Here is an 18807-nt window from a genome sequence, read left to right as displayed (position 1 = left end):
GTTGAAGGAATTTATGGAGATCATCTAGTCCAATGCCCTGCTGAAGCAGGGACATCTAGTCCATAGTACCATGATAGATGACATAGTACCACAAGCACAAAGTCCAGTACCACATCCAGGTGGATTTTTAAGATCTCCAAGAAGGAAACTCCACAGCCACTCTGGGCAACCTTTGATGTTGCTCCATCACCTGCACAGTAAAGAAGTGCCCTCTAATGTTCTGATAGAACCACTTGTGTTCCAGTTTGTGCCTGGCACTGGATGTCACTGACAGGAGCCTGGATCCATCCTTTTTGCATCTTGCCTTCAGTTATTATACATATTGAAGAGGTCCCCTCTAAGCCTCCTCTTCTGCAGGCTGAACAGTCCTACCCTCTCAGCCTCTTCTCACAGGAGAGATGCTCCAGATCCTTCATCATTTAATTGGCTCTTAGCTGGGACTGTTTCTAGTATGTTCATGACTCTCTTCGACCAGAAGAACAATTGCAAACATGCAGATTAGCAACGACATATTTCCTTCCTAATTTAACAGTTCCATCTGAGTAAGTACTTTGGGGCTTAAAATAGGAAGTACAGAATGCAGTTACAGGCAGCTGCTTTCCTTGAAAGGGTGTGGTCTGCTTCTTTGAAATTGACATTTCGGTGTATAGCAGGTACATAAAAAGTATAGTACTTATTTAAAAGACTTAATTATCAGGAAAATCCTGTAGTCATTTATAGATTCCTTTGTAGGGAAGCGGCTGGTTGCTGCATCAGAAGATTCTCATACTGCTGGGGAAGCTGAACAGTGTGGGTCATCCATCAGGTTTTACCATCTGCCTCACAGACAGCTCTGGATGCAGGTAAAGGAATACTTCTTTCTGGGGAAAGCAAAAGAGCAGTCTTCTCTCACAGAAAGTTTTGAGAGCCCTTAAGGGAACTCTTTGCAGTGATTATGCAAGGGCCCGCACAGCTGTTTCTGGTGTCCAGAAGCGGCATTCAGGAATCTGAAAGCCAACAGGAATTTAAAAGGAGATCTCTCCGTGTTCCCCTACAGTAGAAGAGAGCTAGAGACTGCATGTTCCCTGACTACAGGGGTCTCAGCTTGGTAAGTTTCTTATGCTTTTGAGAGAGCAATGAGAGATGGCCAGAAGTGCTAGTATTCTAGTACTGAAGAATGTGGGCGATAGTCTTTGAATTTCTCAATGTACTCTAGATCTTGACAGTCCCCAAAAGAAGAGAAATAATTTATTTGGAATTACTAAAATTTATTTGGAATTGCTAAAATTTGCAACTTGACTAGGGAGTAGCTGGAGCAGCTGCATGTTGAAGAGAAACCTGAAAGCAAATGATTGCAGAATTTCAATCACATAATAAGAAAGTATGCGGTGGGGAATAAGTCTTTATGGAAAGCAAGAAAAAGGATTAACATGGGGGTTCATAAAAAGAATATAAACATAAAGAACTTAAGGATGAAAGAATTTGCAGGTTGAGTAAATTCACAAAATAAGCATTTTTCTTCCTATTAGTTTCATCTGAAAAATTCCTGTACTTCCTTAGATATACACATTTTTGCTTCTTCATTCTTTGCTCATGTCACAGGCTCACACAATAAGAAAACTTGTTTTTTGTCCATCAGCAAAGGCTTTGTAGATGTTCTGTCTGAATTTTGACAAAGTAAATACATGGAAGGAGGTCTTTCTGAATGTCACTCCAAGACAGTACAACGCTTAAGTTCCCTAATTCAGTTTTACTTCCCTTTACAAGAAATGAAAACCAGAAGCTCTACAGTAAGACAAAAGGAAGCACTGGCAATGAAAACATTTATTTTTGATAAAAACATATGCTCAAAAGACAGTATGAAGATGATGAGAGGGTTTTTCATCTTTTTGTTAAATCTGCCAGTGGTCTTCAGTGATCAAGCCATTAAAGGTGAGTTTCAAATTTGTAATTTCTTTTATCCAATTCTTGCCTTTTTCTTCTCTTTTTTGAACCTGTCTCCTCTCATCAGTTACTCTGCATAATTTGCTACTTCCTTTTGCTCCCACCTTCTCTGCTATAGGACGACAAGCATTCTGATAAAAAGCAGACAGTCTGTGGCAAGTGCAGGTGCAGATAGACAGGTGAGAGTGTGGAGAAGTGTGGAGTGTAAAGAAGTCCCATAGAACAACACACATGAAATAAGCATGAAATAATCATCACATCCTCACTAACTGTGATATTCACTATGCCCAGACAACTGTCTCTGCTTGGAAGTCATACACTGGCGAGAAACACGTCTTGCAGGCTCAAAGGTCTCACTTCACTGTTGTTACTTGTACCTTGGCTTGACCCTTTTGTATTGTGGAGATGTGCAGAATGAACACAACTTCAAACATATTTTCACCAAGGGTCATTTTCTGATGCCATCAGAAGAGTGCTGCTATTGGTAGCTTCCCCATTCTGATGGCAGAATCATTGTAATTCCTGCTATCTCTCACTGTTTCCATCTGTAAGCAGTGCATCTTCTCTTTTGGCTGGTATGCCATTTCAGAAAGTGTTCCGATGAAGAGCTTGAGATGCCACAATGACTATAAGTCACTCATGACATGCACATGGAAGGAACATTCAGAGGCCCATGCCCTCCTTGGTTTGACTCTGTACCACACGCGTGTTACTGAAAAGTAAGTATCTGAAATGGATCATGCTGGAAAAGAGTCCAAAGACTACTTGGCCACAACTTGGAATCTCTGGACGGGCAGTCAGGTTTTCAGAAAGTAACGGCTCTTATTGGGTTACAGTCCAAGTCGTGCTTGCTTCTGATGCCTCTCCTAAAAAGGGGAGGACCTCTAATCATGTGCCAGTGGAGTTAATTTTATCATAGTTCCAATTATTTTCCCATAAGATTGTAGCAGAATCCTGGATAGGAAATATGAAGGGGCATGCAGGTGGCTGCTCATGAGGTAGAGAAGATAGATTGAGAAGAAGAGTGGGCTTCAGGGTTATTCATAAACCTGTCAGGGAGAGACGCTTCCCCAGTTATTTTGCCTGTTTGGGATCATCACTGAGAGTATGGTTTTGAGCACTTCTGAAGCCCTTGAATAGGCTATGCTTGTGAAAGGGTGGATATGGGTAAGTTCATCTGTGCCGTCAATCTTCCTCCCAGAGATACCGTTCTGTTTATGAGAGTATCTCTATGCTGCATCTGTTTCCTTATGAAAAGGGAACAGAATCAGCAGACTTGATCAGTTGTGAGGATAAGAAAGGACACATAGGGAGGAATAGTCAAGGAAGAGACGAAGAGAAAGATGGAAAGCTGAGAAGAAAATGCATTAGCATCGTGGGATACAGAAAGGAAAGGGATAAAAGGGAACACCTGATTTTCTTGTAGGTAAGAGAGACTTGATACACCCAAAAGCAGGTGAAATGAGCTGAAGGTCTTTGGAAAAGGACCTTGAAGCCAATCATTCTGGGAAAAATAAAATGGAAGGAAAGAAAAGGTGAAATAAAATTACTCTGATGTTGGGAGTCTGCTCTGGAACATTGTTTTTTGATGGAGTGTTTTCAGTGGCTGATACAGCAATCATGACTGGTCAGTCCCATCCTTACTTCAGAAATATCCGTGGTTTCCTTGCTGGTACCCAACAGTTATCAATACTGCTGAATAATGCCTGCTGGCATATGGTTGGCTCAGAGGCCTCATCGTGTCCTGAAGGACTGTAGCTGAGCTCAGATATCCACAGCTTTATCTGAACGGGAACAACGGGCATGAAGTCATAAGCTCAGGCAGAATTCCAGAGGCTACAAAAGGAGTATTGCATCTCTTCAGCAGCCCAGAGCTCTGCATTCTCACAAAGCTTATCCTCTTCTGACCACCATAAAATATTGTTTTTAATCTTGACAATGCTGTTTGGCCTAGAGAAAGGCCATCTAAAATGATGCCTAGCCTTCTGGAGGAAGTTAATGAATACATAAGGTCTCTTGACAGAACAGAACTGCTAAGGCTATAGAAATACTTTTTGGCTGAATTAAAAAATGTTTAAGTGCCTTTCTGGCTCTGCCAAAGGAATTCCTTCAAGAAGCTAAGGGTCATCAGAAACTTTCTGGCCTTTCACTCAAAGTAAAAGATGCATTTCTCTGATATCATTTTTCATCAAACTATTTCTCACATAAAACTGTGAGATTACTAAGGGTTAGGCTGATAACTAACAGAACTATGCTGATATGAAAACAGCATATTCTGTTGCATACTTTGAAATGGGAACGCATTTGATAAAAGAATAATGGTGATAAAAATGGTAGTAAGAGTAATTGATGCAATATGGGAATAATAGTGATAATGAGGATATAACTTTCCACGTAAATTAGAGAAACATGATGGGATGGAATCGTTTACAGACATTTATTTTTGCATTAACTGTATAGCACCAGATCAGACCGTTATAGATTACTTTTTATATACCCACAGTGTCAGTGAGGAGATGCATTGCGAAAAGGAGCTAGGAGAAGACTTACATGAGGCTTCAGATCCCTACACCCATTGGATTTGTGGGAAAACAGTCAAATATTTTGGAATCGGGGTGGATGACTATTACAGCTTCAAACCCCAGCAGATTCTCGAAGCACACCTTGAAGTTCATCCTTTCCAAAATGGTAAGGAATAAATCCCAAGGCAAATTTTTAAATGCTTTTGGGGGATTTTGGGTGGAGAACTTTCTTGATGTTCAATTAGGAGATGAATTGCCATTATATTGCAAAAACTGAGAAACAGTTCTACACTGAGATGGAAAAGGGCGAGTGTGGGAACAGGTGGACGTTGGAGGGGCACTCAACAAGCAGCTTCCTACGATAGGATCTGATAGGATAAGATACTGTGGAAATGAGCAAGCTTAACTACGTGTTTTGTTCCCCTCTTCATGTCCCTGTCCTCAGTATTGCATCTCATGTGTTGTACCTTCATCTTCCAGTTCAGCCCCTTCCACCTCAAAACCTCTCCATCAGAGAAAGTTCAGGAGACTTCTTGCTGACCTGGACATCACCTGATGGAAGCCAAGGGCTGGGCAGTGCATTGGAGTATGAAGTTGCTTACAAGCGGGAGTGGGAGTCCTGGGAGGTAAGAGCAGGAGGAGCTGGGCTGTCCCGCCCTGGCTGCAGCCTTGTGGCTGGTTGAGGGCTTTTGGTAAATGCCATGCAGATGGGCAACCTTTCTGTTCTCAGGCACTATGAAGACTTGCAATAAATGCTGATTTAGGCCAGGTGGAAGGGGCTTTGTTTCTGTCTGCAAGTGTCTTCCCCGGTGAACTACCGCTTGTCCTGACTTGAATGCAAAAATCAATTCTTCACTGAGGAAAAGCAGTGCCATTGGGTTTTGAGCTGGAATTTATTTAACCCTGTGTCCCTCCCACATGGATATAAAGCACATTTGAAGAGCAGCCTGTGGGCTCCAGTGGGAGCAAGGCAAAACACCTTTGAAAACATTTCACGTGTATGGGACAGCTTGGAGATGCATCTCTACTCCTTCTCTGTCTTCCCTCCACCCCTCCCCACTGATTCCTGTTCTCCCTCCTTTCCCCTGCTGACAGAAGGCTGCTTCACGCCTGCTCTCCAACACCACTCGTTGCCATCTCAGCCACCTCATCCCAGGGAGCAGATACGTTGCCCGTGTGCGAGCCAGACCGGAGCAGGGCAGAGGCTTCTCTGGGCACTACAGCGAGTGGAGCACAGATGTGTCCTGGGAGACTCCTGAAGGTATAGGAGGATGGAGAGGGGCTGTGCAAGGCTGGGAGGTCAGGCTGAGAAGCCAGGGCAAGAGGTTGATCCTTGCGGGTCCCTTCCAAATGCACAAGTTGCAGGGGAAGCCCCCTGTAGTCATTGCTTTCTCTCAGGGAACCTCCACACTTGTTTCACTGGGATACTCCTAGCAATAATGAAATGGCTGGGGGCTGTGCCCTTCTGCAGGAGGTCTGGAGCACTCCATCTGACCTGACTGTGACTTGGGATGTGGCTCATGAAGAAGTCCGCTTATTGTCCTCCCTTGTGGTGTTGGTGTTGCTTGCACTTGGAAGGATAGGTACAAGCTAGAAGGGCATGGAGAAGTTTTCCTGCCTCTTAGCGTGCTTTGATCTTCTCTGTAGGTGGCATTCATCCCAGGAACCTTCGTTGCCTCTTCAACGGCGCCTACCTGATGTGCAGCTGGGAAGTGAAGAAAGTGATTGCCACCTCTGTCATCTTTGGCTTGTTCTTCAGGCCCACTCCAGCATCAGTGTATGTGATCTGCCAGTGGCAGCATACTTACCTCCGCCCTTCCTGTTGGGCTTCTGCTCTGTGCCATTCCTGCAGATCTCAGTGCCACCTACTTTTCTCCTCTCAGGGAAAAGGAGTGCTCTCCTGTGTATGAGAAGAATTTGCCCCATGTCCCATATGTGGTGCAGAGCTGTGGAATCCCTGTTAGCAATATCAGCAGTCGGAGCCAGTACCAAGTGTCTGTGCGGACCAAGACGGAGGAGAAACTGATAGAAGCCTACAAGAACAGTGAGTTGCTCTGCTGAGTCTTGCCTCTCCTGGGAGTTTTTTGGAGGGGTGCCTGTGTGGGCAAGATGCAGTGAGGGCAATGGTAGTGAGGAAAGGTGTTTGGGAGGAAGAAGAGATCTGACTTGGTAAGGGAAGCATGCGGTTGATGTGGTGGATCAGACCCAGTGGAGCTCCCCGGGGTTTGTGCAGTGATCCCTGGAGCACAGCAGGAGATAGGGCTGATCTGCTGAGTGAGGCGTGCCAGGTGGATCGTCTCTGCCTGTACACACCTGGAGGTACCACTGATATTTTCACAGAGTGGAGCCAGGGATAGTTCCCACATAGGTAGAAGAAAATGGTACAAAGGCAACTGAAAATTTTTGGAAATGTGGTAGATGATTATGGAAGATGGCGAATGGGTGTGCTGGGTCTGTGTGTTGATATGTACTCTGAGATACTCTGTGTGTTCTAGTTAAGGTGCTGCCACCTGCAAATGTGTCAGTGGAACTGATGAAAAGCCAAGAGTATGAACTGAGGTGGAAAAAACACTCTTTACGGTATGGTTTCATCAAACAGAAGTACCAAGTCCAGTTCTGGATTCACAACCAGTATGAAAAGGTGAGGGATAGGAAGTGCAGGAGTCGTGGGTTTCTCTTTGCTTTGTGACTGGGGATGCCAGTTCCTCTCACCTCTTTCATGTGTACTCCTTTCCTCTCCCCAGACTGTGCAGACAATAAATATTACCAATGATGAACCTCCCTTCATCTTCACTGATCAGATGCTGTCACCATCTGCAAAATACAGGGGAAGAATGCGTGCAATGGTGAATAATCAGGATTATCAGGGATACTGGAGTGAATGGAGTGAGGAGTTCATCTGGGAAACTGAGAACGGTACTTTTCAAGCAGGCTCTTTTTGTCAGGCTTTGTGTACGCTTATTGGATTAAATGCCTCTAGAGAAACAGACATACATTCTCGTGATAGATGTTGCAGGTAGATCCAGCTACGTGACAGGCAGGGCTGCTTAACGTGGTAACTGTTCTGCGTGCACCCTTTCAGTGCAGCAGGAACGCTAACAAAGGCAGTGAGCAGGATGGAGCTTGTAAGCATCTTTCCAGCTTCCCTTCACCAGGCTAATACAGCTAACTGTGAAGGTTTCCACGTGGAGAATCAAGAAATGATCCTAGCCAAAGCTCACTGTTGTTTCCTGTTCCCAGTAATTTATTCTGCTTTTAGGAACGGAAGAGCCTGAGAATGCAGGAAGACAGAATAAGAATCAGCTTCTTCGTTTTACAGATTGGCTGTGGCATTGTGTAAAAGACACATTGGAGTGTACTGGAGATGCAGATCTTATCAAGTTTATGCAGTTTCTGGAGTTAGAAGCAGAATGCCTGTGATTACTATAGTCACGTGCCCAAAGTTAAGCGACATTATAGAATTTGTCCCTGGGAAGCTTGAAGTAGCAAGATGTTCACCTTGATGTTCATCTACACCAATTAGCAGAGGCAGCTCAGGAGAATCTCTGAGGTTCCCGTCTCTCTGGGAGTGTACAAAGTCAGGCAACCTAAGACCTCTGAAAACATCTAGCGTCCAAGGGGAAGTTGGGTACCCAACAAGGCTTTTACTAGGATAAATTGTTTTCTCCAATGTCAATAAGAAGTAGAAAAAGAATCAGTGAGCGAAAAGATGACTTCCTTTGGACATCAATAAGGTATTCAGGACACATTTATTCTCTTCTACTTCCCAGATGTGCTTTCATGAAGAATGACCTGAATGCAAAACCTGTTATGGGAAGTGGAGCCTCAGATGTTGTCTCCCCATTTCTTTTTTCTCTCTTTCAGTTCTTTCACCAGTGGTTCTCCCACTGATGCTCCCAGTTATCATCATCACTTTGCTCGTTGTTGCTTATTGCAGCTTTAAGTATTTCCTCAGGTAAGTTTGTGTTGTGAGGAGGCGATTTAGCTGTGTGTTGGCCACGTTGGCCATGGGAGTGGAATAAAGGGTGAGGCACTGCTTGCTGCTGTGGGAGTGATCCATGTGGAGTGGAGCCTTGATGTGTAGTGTCTGCCTTGTGCATGGCTGGACAATGGTGCGAGTTTGCTGCTGGTCTCCCGGGCCATGGTGGGGCCATGCAGAGCAGCATGGTGCATGAGGTGTAGTCTCTTCTTGCCAGAAGAACCTTGAAAACTGTGTTGTTGCAGGCAGAAGAAACTGTGGGAGGAAAAGATTCCAAACCCCAGCAAGAGTCTGCTGATCCAGAGCTACCTGAAGGTAAGTGTGATCCGTATCCTGGATGGTTCATTCATTCTTTCTTCTTCATAAATCCCCAAGAGCTCCTGTTTGTCAACTAATTTGCAAGGAATGTACACTTCAATTCGTCTGTTCCTTGTTGCTCGGCCCATATGCAACAGAAGTGAAATTGTGCATTTATACCTGCAGACTTATTTGTGTTGCGCTTGTCAGCATGACAGTGATGTAAAATCAAGCTAGGGAAATTTCAGTATTTTATCTCCTGTGCCAGAAGATAAAATGTTTCCGTTAAAATCAAGCTAGGGAAATTTCGGTATTTTATCTCCTATGCCAGAAGATAAAATGTTTCTGTTTCTACTAAAGCCTTATATTAAATTTTTTACATGATCTTTCAGTGAAATCTGACTTTTCTTTCCCCCAGCATTCAAAGAAACAGCTTAGAAGCTTTGTTTTTAATCCCTTACCTGTTACTCTATCCACAATAGCCTTAATTAGAGCCTTAATTTCATGGTTTTGAATTTGCACGAAGCCATAGTTCTGTTTATTGTAGTGAGATCCTGCAACATTTATAAGATCCTTCAGAGAACAGCTCCAACCACCCAAGCTATGTAGTGTTAGGTAAGGTCAGTAGCAAGGCAGTTTGGCTTTGAAGCAAGATTCTTCTGGAGAAGTGAAAGCACCTACCAGTCATCTTAGTGAAGTTGTATCCAACTTCACTGGAGCACACTGCCAGGTGCTTTCGCCTCTACTACCTATTTTCCTTCTCCATGATGAATGTATTGATCATGATTCTGCTGTTGGTAAGACTCTTCTCTTTCCTCATGTCTGCTTTCTATTTTTTTTTCTTTCTTTTTTTTTTTTTTTGTAGAAAGTTTCTCTAGGAAACAGGCATGCAAGCAGCCAGCTGGACGTCAACAAATGCAGCCTTGCAGAGAACATGGATCAGCCTAGCTTCCTTCAAGTTGTAGACAGGTGAATGAAGAGAACACTGCAGTCACACTGTGAATGATATGCTCATAGAGCTCCCTAACTCATAGAATCATAGAATCACAAGGTTGGAGAGGACCTACAGGATCATCTAGTCCAACTGTCCTCCCATTACATTACCCTTGCTACCACAAGCTACTAAACCATATCTTGTAGCTCCTCATCCAGACGCCTCTTTAACACTGCCAGGGATGCAACTCCACCACCTCCCTGGGCAGGCCATTCCAGTGCCTGACCACTCTGAGAGAAGAAATTTTTCCTTATGTTTAATCTAAACATCCTCTGGTACAACTTGTGGCCACTTCCTTGGGTCCTGTTTATTGCTTGGGAGAAGAGGCCAAACCCCTCCTCATCACAACCTCCCTTCAGGAAGTTGTAGAGTGCAATAACATCTCCTCTGAGCCTCCTCTTCTCCAATGGGAAGCCTTAGTCAAACATTCTGTCACCAGAAAGCCCATGGCAGTTACTTTTGAGCTTGGGGTACAATTTGGTGCTACCTGGTTTAACTTGCTCACCTATACAGATCATTCTAACCATATGCATAGCTACTTCAGTTTTCTACTAAGCTTGTGTTTCTGCTTTGTGTTTAACACAAATACATACCTCATGAGCAACTTTTAACTGTCCCTCATTCAGGCAGACCAAGACTTTGGCAGAGCCCCCTGAAGCACAGACTGAAAGGACGGAAGTTTCTTCTGCTGCATTGGATCCACAGAACCCATACCATGCTTTAAATGTGCCAGAGCATGCCCCAGTTGTCTGCCCAAGTCAGATTCCTGGCCATTCATTTTCTGTTTCAAGGACAAACGGTGCTGATGCAAGTATAACTTCCCAGACAGCAATCACTTGCTTTGCTTTCAATGGCCCATACTTGTACAGCCCAGTCATGTCCTCTCAGCCTGAGATGCATCAGACCCTGGAAGTGACCTCGAATCCAATGGGAAAACAGGAGAAAGCAGTGTCTCTACAGTACGTGACCCTTCCAGACAAAGCCAGTCCCCAGGCTGCACAGAGGCAAGAGCAGCCGGGAGCAGGTCCTCTGCAGCCCTTCCTGCTCCCAGATCAGAAGGAAGTGATGCGTTATCTCAACGATGAGAAGGAAGTTTCACCACTTCCCACCACCTGTGAGAAAAGCACAGATGTGAGAACAGAAGAGCAGAAATCTCCAGAGGCTCCTGGCTGTCCCACATTCCTTCAGCAGTGCCCCTTGGAGTACATCACCACAGACCGCCTGTTACTGCCATCAGACAGTGACACCACACACCTGCCACTTGTCACTGCTGGGGGGAAACCCTGTGACCCACAGGAGCCCCAACTCTCCAGTGACTGCTCTTGCCATGAGGTTTCCCCTGGGAAATTTGGTGTCACACTCCCACCTTCAGGCCAAATATCAGTCTCTCCTGAAATGCACCTGGATGCATTTGGAGATTACCTTGATGTCCATTCAGGTCTGCATGGACCTTCAGAACTCTCAAAGATTTCTTTGCCTTTCCAGCAGAAGGGAAGCCCTCTCCCTAAAGAGCAGCCATTGTCTGAGGGCAATCTGGTGGTGTTAAATCCTGACAGCACTGAGCCAGTTTTCCTTTGCCAGGTTGGTGACTATTGCTTCCACAGCCTGAAATCTGGTGAGAAGACGTGTATGAGTCAGGGATACCCCCAGATCAAGAAACCTTCTGAAGGCAGGACAGCACCTGGGAAATCTGTACCAGATGATGAATCCATCATTGGCAAGGAAGCGGATGTATCAAAAATGCAGGCCATTCAGCTTTTCAAAAGCCTGAAATCAGATGATTACTTCTCCTGGCAGCAATCTTTGAGGATCACAGAAATCTGCTAAAGGAACAAATATCAGTGAATAGCAAGACTAAGAGTAACTACATGAGGTGGCAGCTATCTGATATAGATGAACTCTATAAGCTAGGAGCAAATAAACAGAAATTCCTTTTTCTATCTTCCAGTGCGACGTGTTGAAAGCCATGACCAATCAATAGCTTGATCTCATCTTCAATTACCTTTGCAATTTTGTCATGAAAGACCATCCAAATATCATCACTATGAGATAGCTCTTGTTTTTTTAGATTCTTGGATAATCCACAATGTACACTTTAGCCTTCTTATGGTCCTGCAACGAGTCGCAATCATTTTACCATAGCACCAGACTGCCTGGAGCAAAACCTGTTGGAAGAAATGCTGACTTGAATTTGTGAAATGACATCAGGTTGAAAGCCGATTGGAGACCTTTGTTATATAAGACTGTTTCAAGTAATTTTATTATCTTGTGTGTGTGTGTGAAATAGATAAAAGAGTCATCAAGGACCTTTAATTATCTTTGCCTTTTCACTACTAGCATAGATTAGGTATCATCTCAGATGAAAAATCGCCAGACAGTCATAGAAGCATAAATTAAAAATGAGAAAAAATGGCCAAAGTCCAGAAAACTTTCTTAATGTTAAAATGCATTGTATCACAGTGTATTCTAAGGGTAAGAAGGAAACATCACTGAGATACATGAAATAGGCTCTAGAGAACCATAGGGAAGATATATTACCAGAGGAAAACCCAAGGACTCATTCAGTACAGTGAGAGGAAAGGAAAGGGACAATAACAGAGAATGACGAGAGAAAAGCTGTGAAGGTGCAAAAGCCTGTGTCTGGTGGGGCTTTTCTGTTTCTCACTGTATGATTTTCTTTTAAGTTCATTGGCTGTTTAAGCACGATATAATTCATCTTAACCACGTGATATGTTCTTTTTTATTTTTTTTTTCATAAGTTGTATTGAAAAAGAGGAACCAGTTTTTTACTTATTCTGCTTCTGTAAAGTGTTACAAGATAGGAGTACAGAACTGCCACTCTGTGATCAGTGAAAGGCTTTGGTTTTAGATCTGAAGACGGGCTTGCCATTCCAAATATATATATATATTTAACTAGTAAAATATATTATTTCTTCTTGCAAATCTCTTCTTTCATACCTTAAGAATGTTGTACTTACAACAACATTACTATTAGCTCTTTTGAATAGACCTTAAAAGATTCTGTAAGTTCAGAACCGTCATCTGTAAGTTGACCTTGCTATATTATTTGACAGACCTAATGAGAAGGAGTTCTGGGTTTATGCCTGCTGATTTCTCCTGCTGGTTTAATGGGACAATGCTGATTCAGAAATTGCAGAGAAATGCATTATTTTTTCGCAGTTTAATTCCTTACTAATTTAAATCAGGAAGGAGGCCAAATTCAATTTGACATTCCTGATGGGAAAAGGCATAATGTTGCAGCCACTAATAGAGAATACTGAGGAACACCTTAAATGATTTTCTGTTTTTTCAGTCTCTTTGCCTTTTATGAGTAAGAAAGCCAATTTCTTCCAGGTTGTATGGTTGTGCTCTCTTTAGGCTGGTACTAAAAGGAGATGTTCAAATTCATATGCAAATCAGGTATCTGGATTCAGATCTCTGATATGCATCACCTTGGAATCAAAGCTTCCACAGACTTTGTTTTTGTCTTACATTCCTTTCTGAAGTAAGCATCTCAATTAATAGCATGGATCACCTTTTACAACTCTCTGACTCAAACTACAAAGATTCTGCCTGCGTTTTGACAGTAATAAATTTTCTCTTCCTTACTCTCAGGTAATAAGTTTCTTATTGCTTTATAAGAATAAATCTCAACCAGAAATGTATTACCTGACTTTGCTTGAGGTTCAGGTACTAAGTATATTGGGACCTCAATAGTTCCAATGACAATTCATGTGGAACTAGCCAGTTGTTCTGTTTCTTTTACATAAAGAAGGAAATTGAGGGTGAATAGTTAAATAGAAAAGGAAACAGCAATGGAAAGCCTGCAGAGAACAGCAGCTGGAGAATTTCTGAGAAAGCTGTATCTCTACGGTGTAAAGCAAAACAAGCCCAAGCCACCCTGCCAATTGCTGTAGGCTTTCTTATTCATACACTGTGAAACACATTTGTACTCAGTCTTATTCCCATACATCTCCAATGATTAATCTCTGATTCCTCTCACTCCCTATGATGCTGTTTCAGCACCTAAAGACATTGTTTTCTTCCCCTCTACGTGGAAGTTAAGTCTGTGATGTAGGAACACAGATGAACCCAGTGGGGCTAAACAGTCATTACATCCTGTCTGATATTCTGTCTCCACCCATAGCTTACAGTGGATACTGAAAGCGAGAGTGTTGTAAGCACAGAAAAACACAAAGTAAATAATTAAATCCTTACCTGATGTCTTTTCCTGGAATCTGGCCCAAAGCCTTCCTGGCTGTTAGCATAGGCCGCACTGCTCTCTGCTCTTCAGGGCACACCAGGGTGCAGCACTGTGTTAGAACAAACACGGTGACCATGATCTGCAGCAGCTGGGCTGAGGTAGCAGTGCTGACTCAGGGGCCGTGACCTTTTTGGGCCTACGTGTGCACTCAGATGGACCTCCTTAGGACTGACAGAGCTGTCCAGGCCTTTGGCTGTGGGGAATCTGGATGTCCCTCAAGGGCCTGAGGGAGGTGTCGTGGGTGCAGGTGTCCCCTGCTCAGTGAACTTCTTCAGTGCGTGGCTGGGCTGCAGGATGAGATTACCAGGCTGAGAGGCATCTGGGAACAAGAGAGGGAGATGGATTGGGTGCAGTCTGACCCAACACGTGCTGACTGACAGCCCTATCCTAAGTTCCTGCAAGGGGAAGACAAGCCTGCTTCTGCCTGGAAAAAGGTCACAATAACATGCAGAGTGAAGGGGGATGGACCCCCTCATTTCTGCTATCCACTCGTTCTCATTCAAGTTGGGTGTCAGGAGGCTGTGACAAGGATACTGCAGAACACTAAAAGAGTCTTTGCACCCCTTGGAAAAACATGGAAGGGTTTGGGAGCACAACTAGTGTTCTCTTCTGTCCTCCCCATTGGTGCTGAGAACTGGAAAGAGGAGAACAGATCAGGTAAATGATTGGCTGTGTGGATGGTGCCAGGATCAAAGCTTTGGGTTCTATGATCTTGGACAGGCCTTTAGAGACTGGATATGTGGGCATCAGATGGAACGCAACTGAGCAGGTGGGGCAGAAGTATTCTGAGAAGCAAGCTGGCTGGATTGATTTGCAAAGCTTTAAACTAGATTTGATGGAGGAAAGAGATGGAGTTCTTTGTGATAGGGAAGGGCCAGGAAATGTGGGCAATTTAGGAAACAGCAGGGAAAAACCTCTGAATTGTCCCAAAGGATCTTGAACTGGAGGCAAACTTCAGGCTATTTAAGGAATCAGTGGGTGAGTTCCTGAGGAAATATGTCCTTAGAGACAAAGGATTGGAGCAGAGTTGGCAACTCTTTATGGATGTCCTTCTGTGAGCACAAGAGCTCTCTGTCCTTCCTTACATGAAAACAAGCAGAAGAAGCAGGAAACTAGTATGGCTCAGCAAGGACCTGTTGGCCAAATGGGGGTGAAAAGGACGTGCAAAGGCAGTAAAAACAAAGATGTGTCAACTAGGAAGAATCATAGAATCATAGAATGGCGTGGGTTGAAAAGGACCTCAAAGATCATCTAATTTCATCACCCCTGCCATGGGCAGGGTTGCCAACCACTAGACCAGGCTGCCCAGAGCCACATCCAGCCTGGCCTTGAATGCCTCCAGGAATGGGCAATGCACAACCTTCTTGGGCAACCTGTTCCAGTGTGTCACCACCCTCTGAGTGAAAAACTTCCTCCTAAGAATACAGGGATACTGTCTGGACATGCAGAAAGTCAAGATGCAGATGGAACTGAACTTGGTGAGGGATATTAAAAAACACAAGAAGGAATTCTATAGGTACACTGTTAAGAAAAGAGATGCCAAAGAGAGCATACCCCCTCTGATAACTGAGAAAGGAGAACTGGCTACAACAGACATGGAGAAGGCTGAGGTACAAAATAAGCTATTTGCCTTGGTCTTCACCGGTAGCCAGAATTCTCATATCTCTCCTGTCTCTCACATTTCTGAACCTCACATCCCTGAACCTCTACATAGGAACTGTGGGGGCAAAATCACCCCTCCATAAGAGCAGATCAAATCCAACATCATTTCACAAGGCTGAATGTGTATAAATCTATGAGGCTGGATGGCATGCATCCTACAGTTCTGAGGCAGCTGACTGGTGGCTGCCAAACCACTCTCTGTCGTATTTGAAAAGTCACGGCTGTCAGGCAAAGTCCTTGGTGACTGGAAAGAGAAAGCAAGACCTGGGGAACTATAGGCCAGTGTGCCTCACCTCTGTGCCTGGGAAAATCACGAAACAGATCCTCTCGGAAAACATGTTAGGGTGCTTGTTAGGGATGAACAGGTGATCCAAGACAGCCAGCATGGCTTCAGGCAGATTGTGTCTGACCAATCTGGAGGCGTCTTCTGATGAAGTGATGGTATTGGTGGACAAAGGGATGACAACTGATGTCATCTCCATGGACTTCTGCAAGGCCTTTGATATGGTCCCACACCACATCCTTATCTCTAAATTGGAGAGATATGGGTTTGAAGGGTGGACTATTTGGTGGGTAAGAAATTGGTTAGAATATTATAACCAAAGTGTTGTGGTCAGTTGCTCTATGTCCAGGTGGAGGCTAGTGATGAGTGATGTCCCACAGTGGGGTCTGTCTTAGGACTTACGCTTTTTATCACTGACATAGATGTTGGGATCAAGAGCACCCTCAGCAAGTTTGCAGATGACACTGAGCTGGGTGGTGCAGTTGATACGACAGAAGGAAGGGAGGACACCACCCAAAGGGACTTTGAGAAGCAAAAAGGATGGGCCCAGGTAAACCTGATGAGGTTCAGCAAGGCCAAGCACGAGGTGCTGCACTTGGGTTGGAGCAACCCCAGACATGTATACAGATTAGAAGAATTCCTTGAGAGTAGTCTGCCAAGAGTGACTTAGGTGTCCTGGTAGATGAAAAACTTAACTTGAGCCAGTAGTGTGCATTGGCAGCCTGGAAAGTCAACTATATCTTGGACTGCATCAAAAGAAAGGTGGCCAGCAGGGTGAGGGAGATCATCCTCCCTCTCTTTTCTGCCCTTGTGAGGTCCCATTTACAGTATTGCATCCAGGCATGGGGCCCCCATCCCAGGAAGGACATGGAGCTGTTGGAGCAGGTCCAGAGGAGAGTCATGAGGATGATAGAGTGTGGGAGAACCTCTCCTATGAAGACAGACTTAAGGAGCTGGGCTTGCTGTCTGGAGAAGGCTCCAGGGAGACTGCATTATGGCCTTCTAGTATTTAAAGTGAGTTCCAAGCAGGAGGGAAATTGACTTTTTACAAGGATAGATAGTGATAGGCCAAGGGCAGAAATTTTAAACCAAAGGAGGAGAGATTTAGATTAGATGTCAGGGGGAAGTTTTTCACTGAGAGGGTGGTGAGGTGCTGGAACAGGCTTCCTAGAGAGTTTTTGGATGCCCCATCTCTGAAGGCATTCAAGGCCAGGCTGGATGTGGCCTTGGGCAACTCCATCTAGTTTTTTCCCCTTTTTTCTTCATAAATCCACTAATCCCAAGAAGAGAAAATTCTTAACATACAGATTAGCAGAGACATACTTCCTTCCCCATATTTCCCACTTAAACAGTCCACACTGAGTAAGTGCCAGGAGTGTGTCCAGAGGAGGGCAACAAAGCTGGTGAGGGGTCTGGAGCACAGGCCTTATGAAGAGCGGCTGAAGGAGCTGGGATTGTTCAGTCTAGAGAAGAGGAGGCTCAGGTGAGACCTTATTGGTCTCTATAACTACGTGAAGGGAGGTTGCAGTGAGCTGGGGGTCAGCCTCTTCTCTTGTGTGACTCGTGATAGGACTAGAGGGAATGGCTTCAAGCTGCGCCAGGGAAGATTCAGGCTGGACGTTAGGAAATAATACTTCTCTGAAAGGGTGGTCAGGCACTGGAATGGGCTGCCCAGAGAGGTGGTGGAGTCACTGACCCTGGTGGTGTTCAAAGAGTGTTTGGATGTTGTGTTGAGGGACATGGTTTAGTGAGAACCATTGGTGAGGGGCGAATGGTTGGACTGGATGATCCTGTGGGTCTTTTCCAACCTTAGCGATTCTATGATTCTATGATTCTATGCTTAGGAGCTTAAAATAGGAGGAAAGTGACTGTGCAACTACACAAGCATCTGCTTTCCTTAAAAGGGTGTGCTCTGCTTCTTCAAAACTGATATTTCAATGTATGGAAGGTACAAAAGTCTTACAGTCATTAATAGATTCCTTTGTAGGGAAGCGGCTGGTTGCTGCATCAGAAGATTCTCATACTGCTGGGGAAGCTGAACAGTGAGGGTCATCCATCAGGTTTTACCATCTGCCTCACAGACAGCTCTGGATGCAGGTAGGGAATACTTCTTTCTGGGGAAAGCAAAAGAGCAGTCTTCTCTCACAGAAAGTTTTGAGAGCCCTTAAGGGAATTCTTTGCAGTGATTATGCAAGGGCCCGCACAGCTGTTTCTGGTGTCCAGAAGCGGCATTCAGGAATCTGAAAGCCAACAGGAATTTAAAAGGAGATCTTTCCGTGTTCCCCTACAGTAGAAGAGAGCTAGAGACTGCATGTTCCCTGACTACAGGGGTCTCAGCTTGGTAAGTTTCTTATGCTTTTGAGAGAGCAATGAGAGATAGCCAGAAGTGCTAGTATTCTAGTACCAAACAATGTGGGCCATGGTCTTCTGCAAACGAAGAGAAATAATTTATTTGAAATTGTTGCTAAAATTTGCAACATGTCTGGGGAGTACCATATTCAAGAGAAACCTGAAAATGAAGGAATATGGAAATTCAGTCACATACCCTGGAGGTATGTGGTTGTGGAACATATTTTTAAGGGAAGTAACAAAACAGAAGGAAGACTAGGAAGACTAGAAAGAGCATAAGGACGAATGAATTTGCAGGATAAATTTATTCACAGAATGTGCATGTTTCTTGTTAAGAGTTGAAAGAATTTGTGCACTTCATTGAATGTGCACATTTACTCTTCAGCCTTTGCTTGTGTTGCAGGTTCACACAATAAGAAGACCAGGTTTCTGCCTGTCAGTAAAGGCTTGGTAGACATTCTGTGTGAATGTTATCAGAGCAAAAGAGCGGAGGGAGTTCTTTCCGAACGTCACTTCAAGACAGCATAATACACA

The 18807-nt window shown here is 44.3% G+C and overlaps 1 protein-coding gene across 7 annotated transcripts; it reads left to right on the top strand.

The window, feature by feature from the left end:
• The first annotated feature begins 579 nt into the window (after nt 1-579).
• CRCBL (cytokine receptor common subunit beta-like) lies at nt 580-13323 on the top strand. Of its 7 annotated transcripts, XM_015288199.4 has the most exons (16): nt 580-653; nt 733-842; nt 1037-1087; nt 1747-1911; nt 2513-2642; nt 4427-4611; nt 4926-5071; nt 5541-5706; nt 6093-6222; nt 6329-6489; nt 6941-7086; nt 7190-7361; nt 8310-8400; nt 8670-8739; nt 9587-9690; nt 10342-13323. In XM_015288199.4, exons 4-16 carry the CDS (start codon nt 1749-1751, stop codon nt 11540-11542), a joined length of 2865 nt encoding a protein of 954 aa, XP_015143685.3. In that variant the 5' UTR covers nt 580-653; nt 733-842; nt 1037-1087; nt 1747-1748; the 3' UTR covers nt 11543-13323. The 7 variants fall into 7 exon arrangements, with proteins under 7 accessions (XP_015143685.3, XP_004937831.4, XP_046764676.1 ...); XM_004937774.5 differs by lacking the exon at nt 1037-1087; XM_046908720.1 differs by having other exon boundaries at nt 580-842.
• The last annotated feature ends 5484 nt before the right edge of the window (nt 13324-18807 follow it).

Source organism: Gallus gallus, chromosome 1 (genome assembly GCF_016699485.2).
Source record: "Gallus gallus isolate bGalGal1 chromosome 1, bGalGal1.mat.broiler.GRCg7b, whole genome shotgun sequence".
Classification (NCBI taxonomy): domain Eukaryota; kingdom Metazoa; phylum Chordata; class Aves; order Galliformes; family Phasianidae; genus Gallus; species Gallus gallus.
Note: the sequence above shows the minus strand (reverse complement) of the source record. Positions and strands in the feature narration are given on the sequence as shown.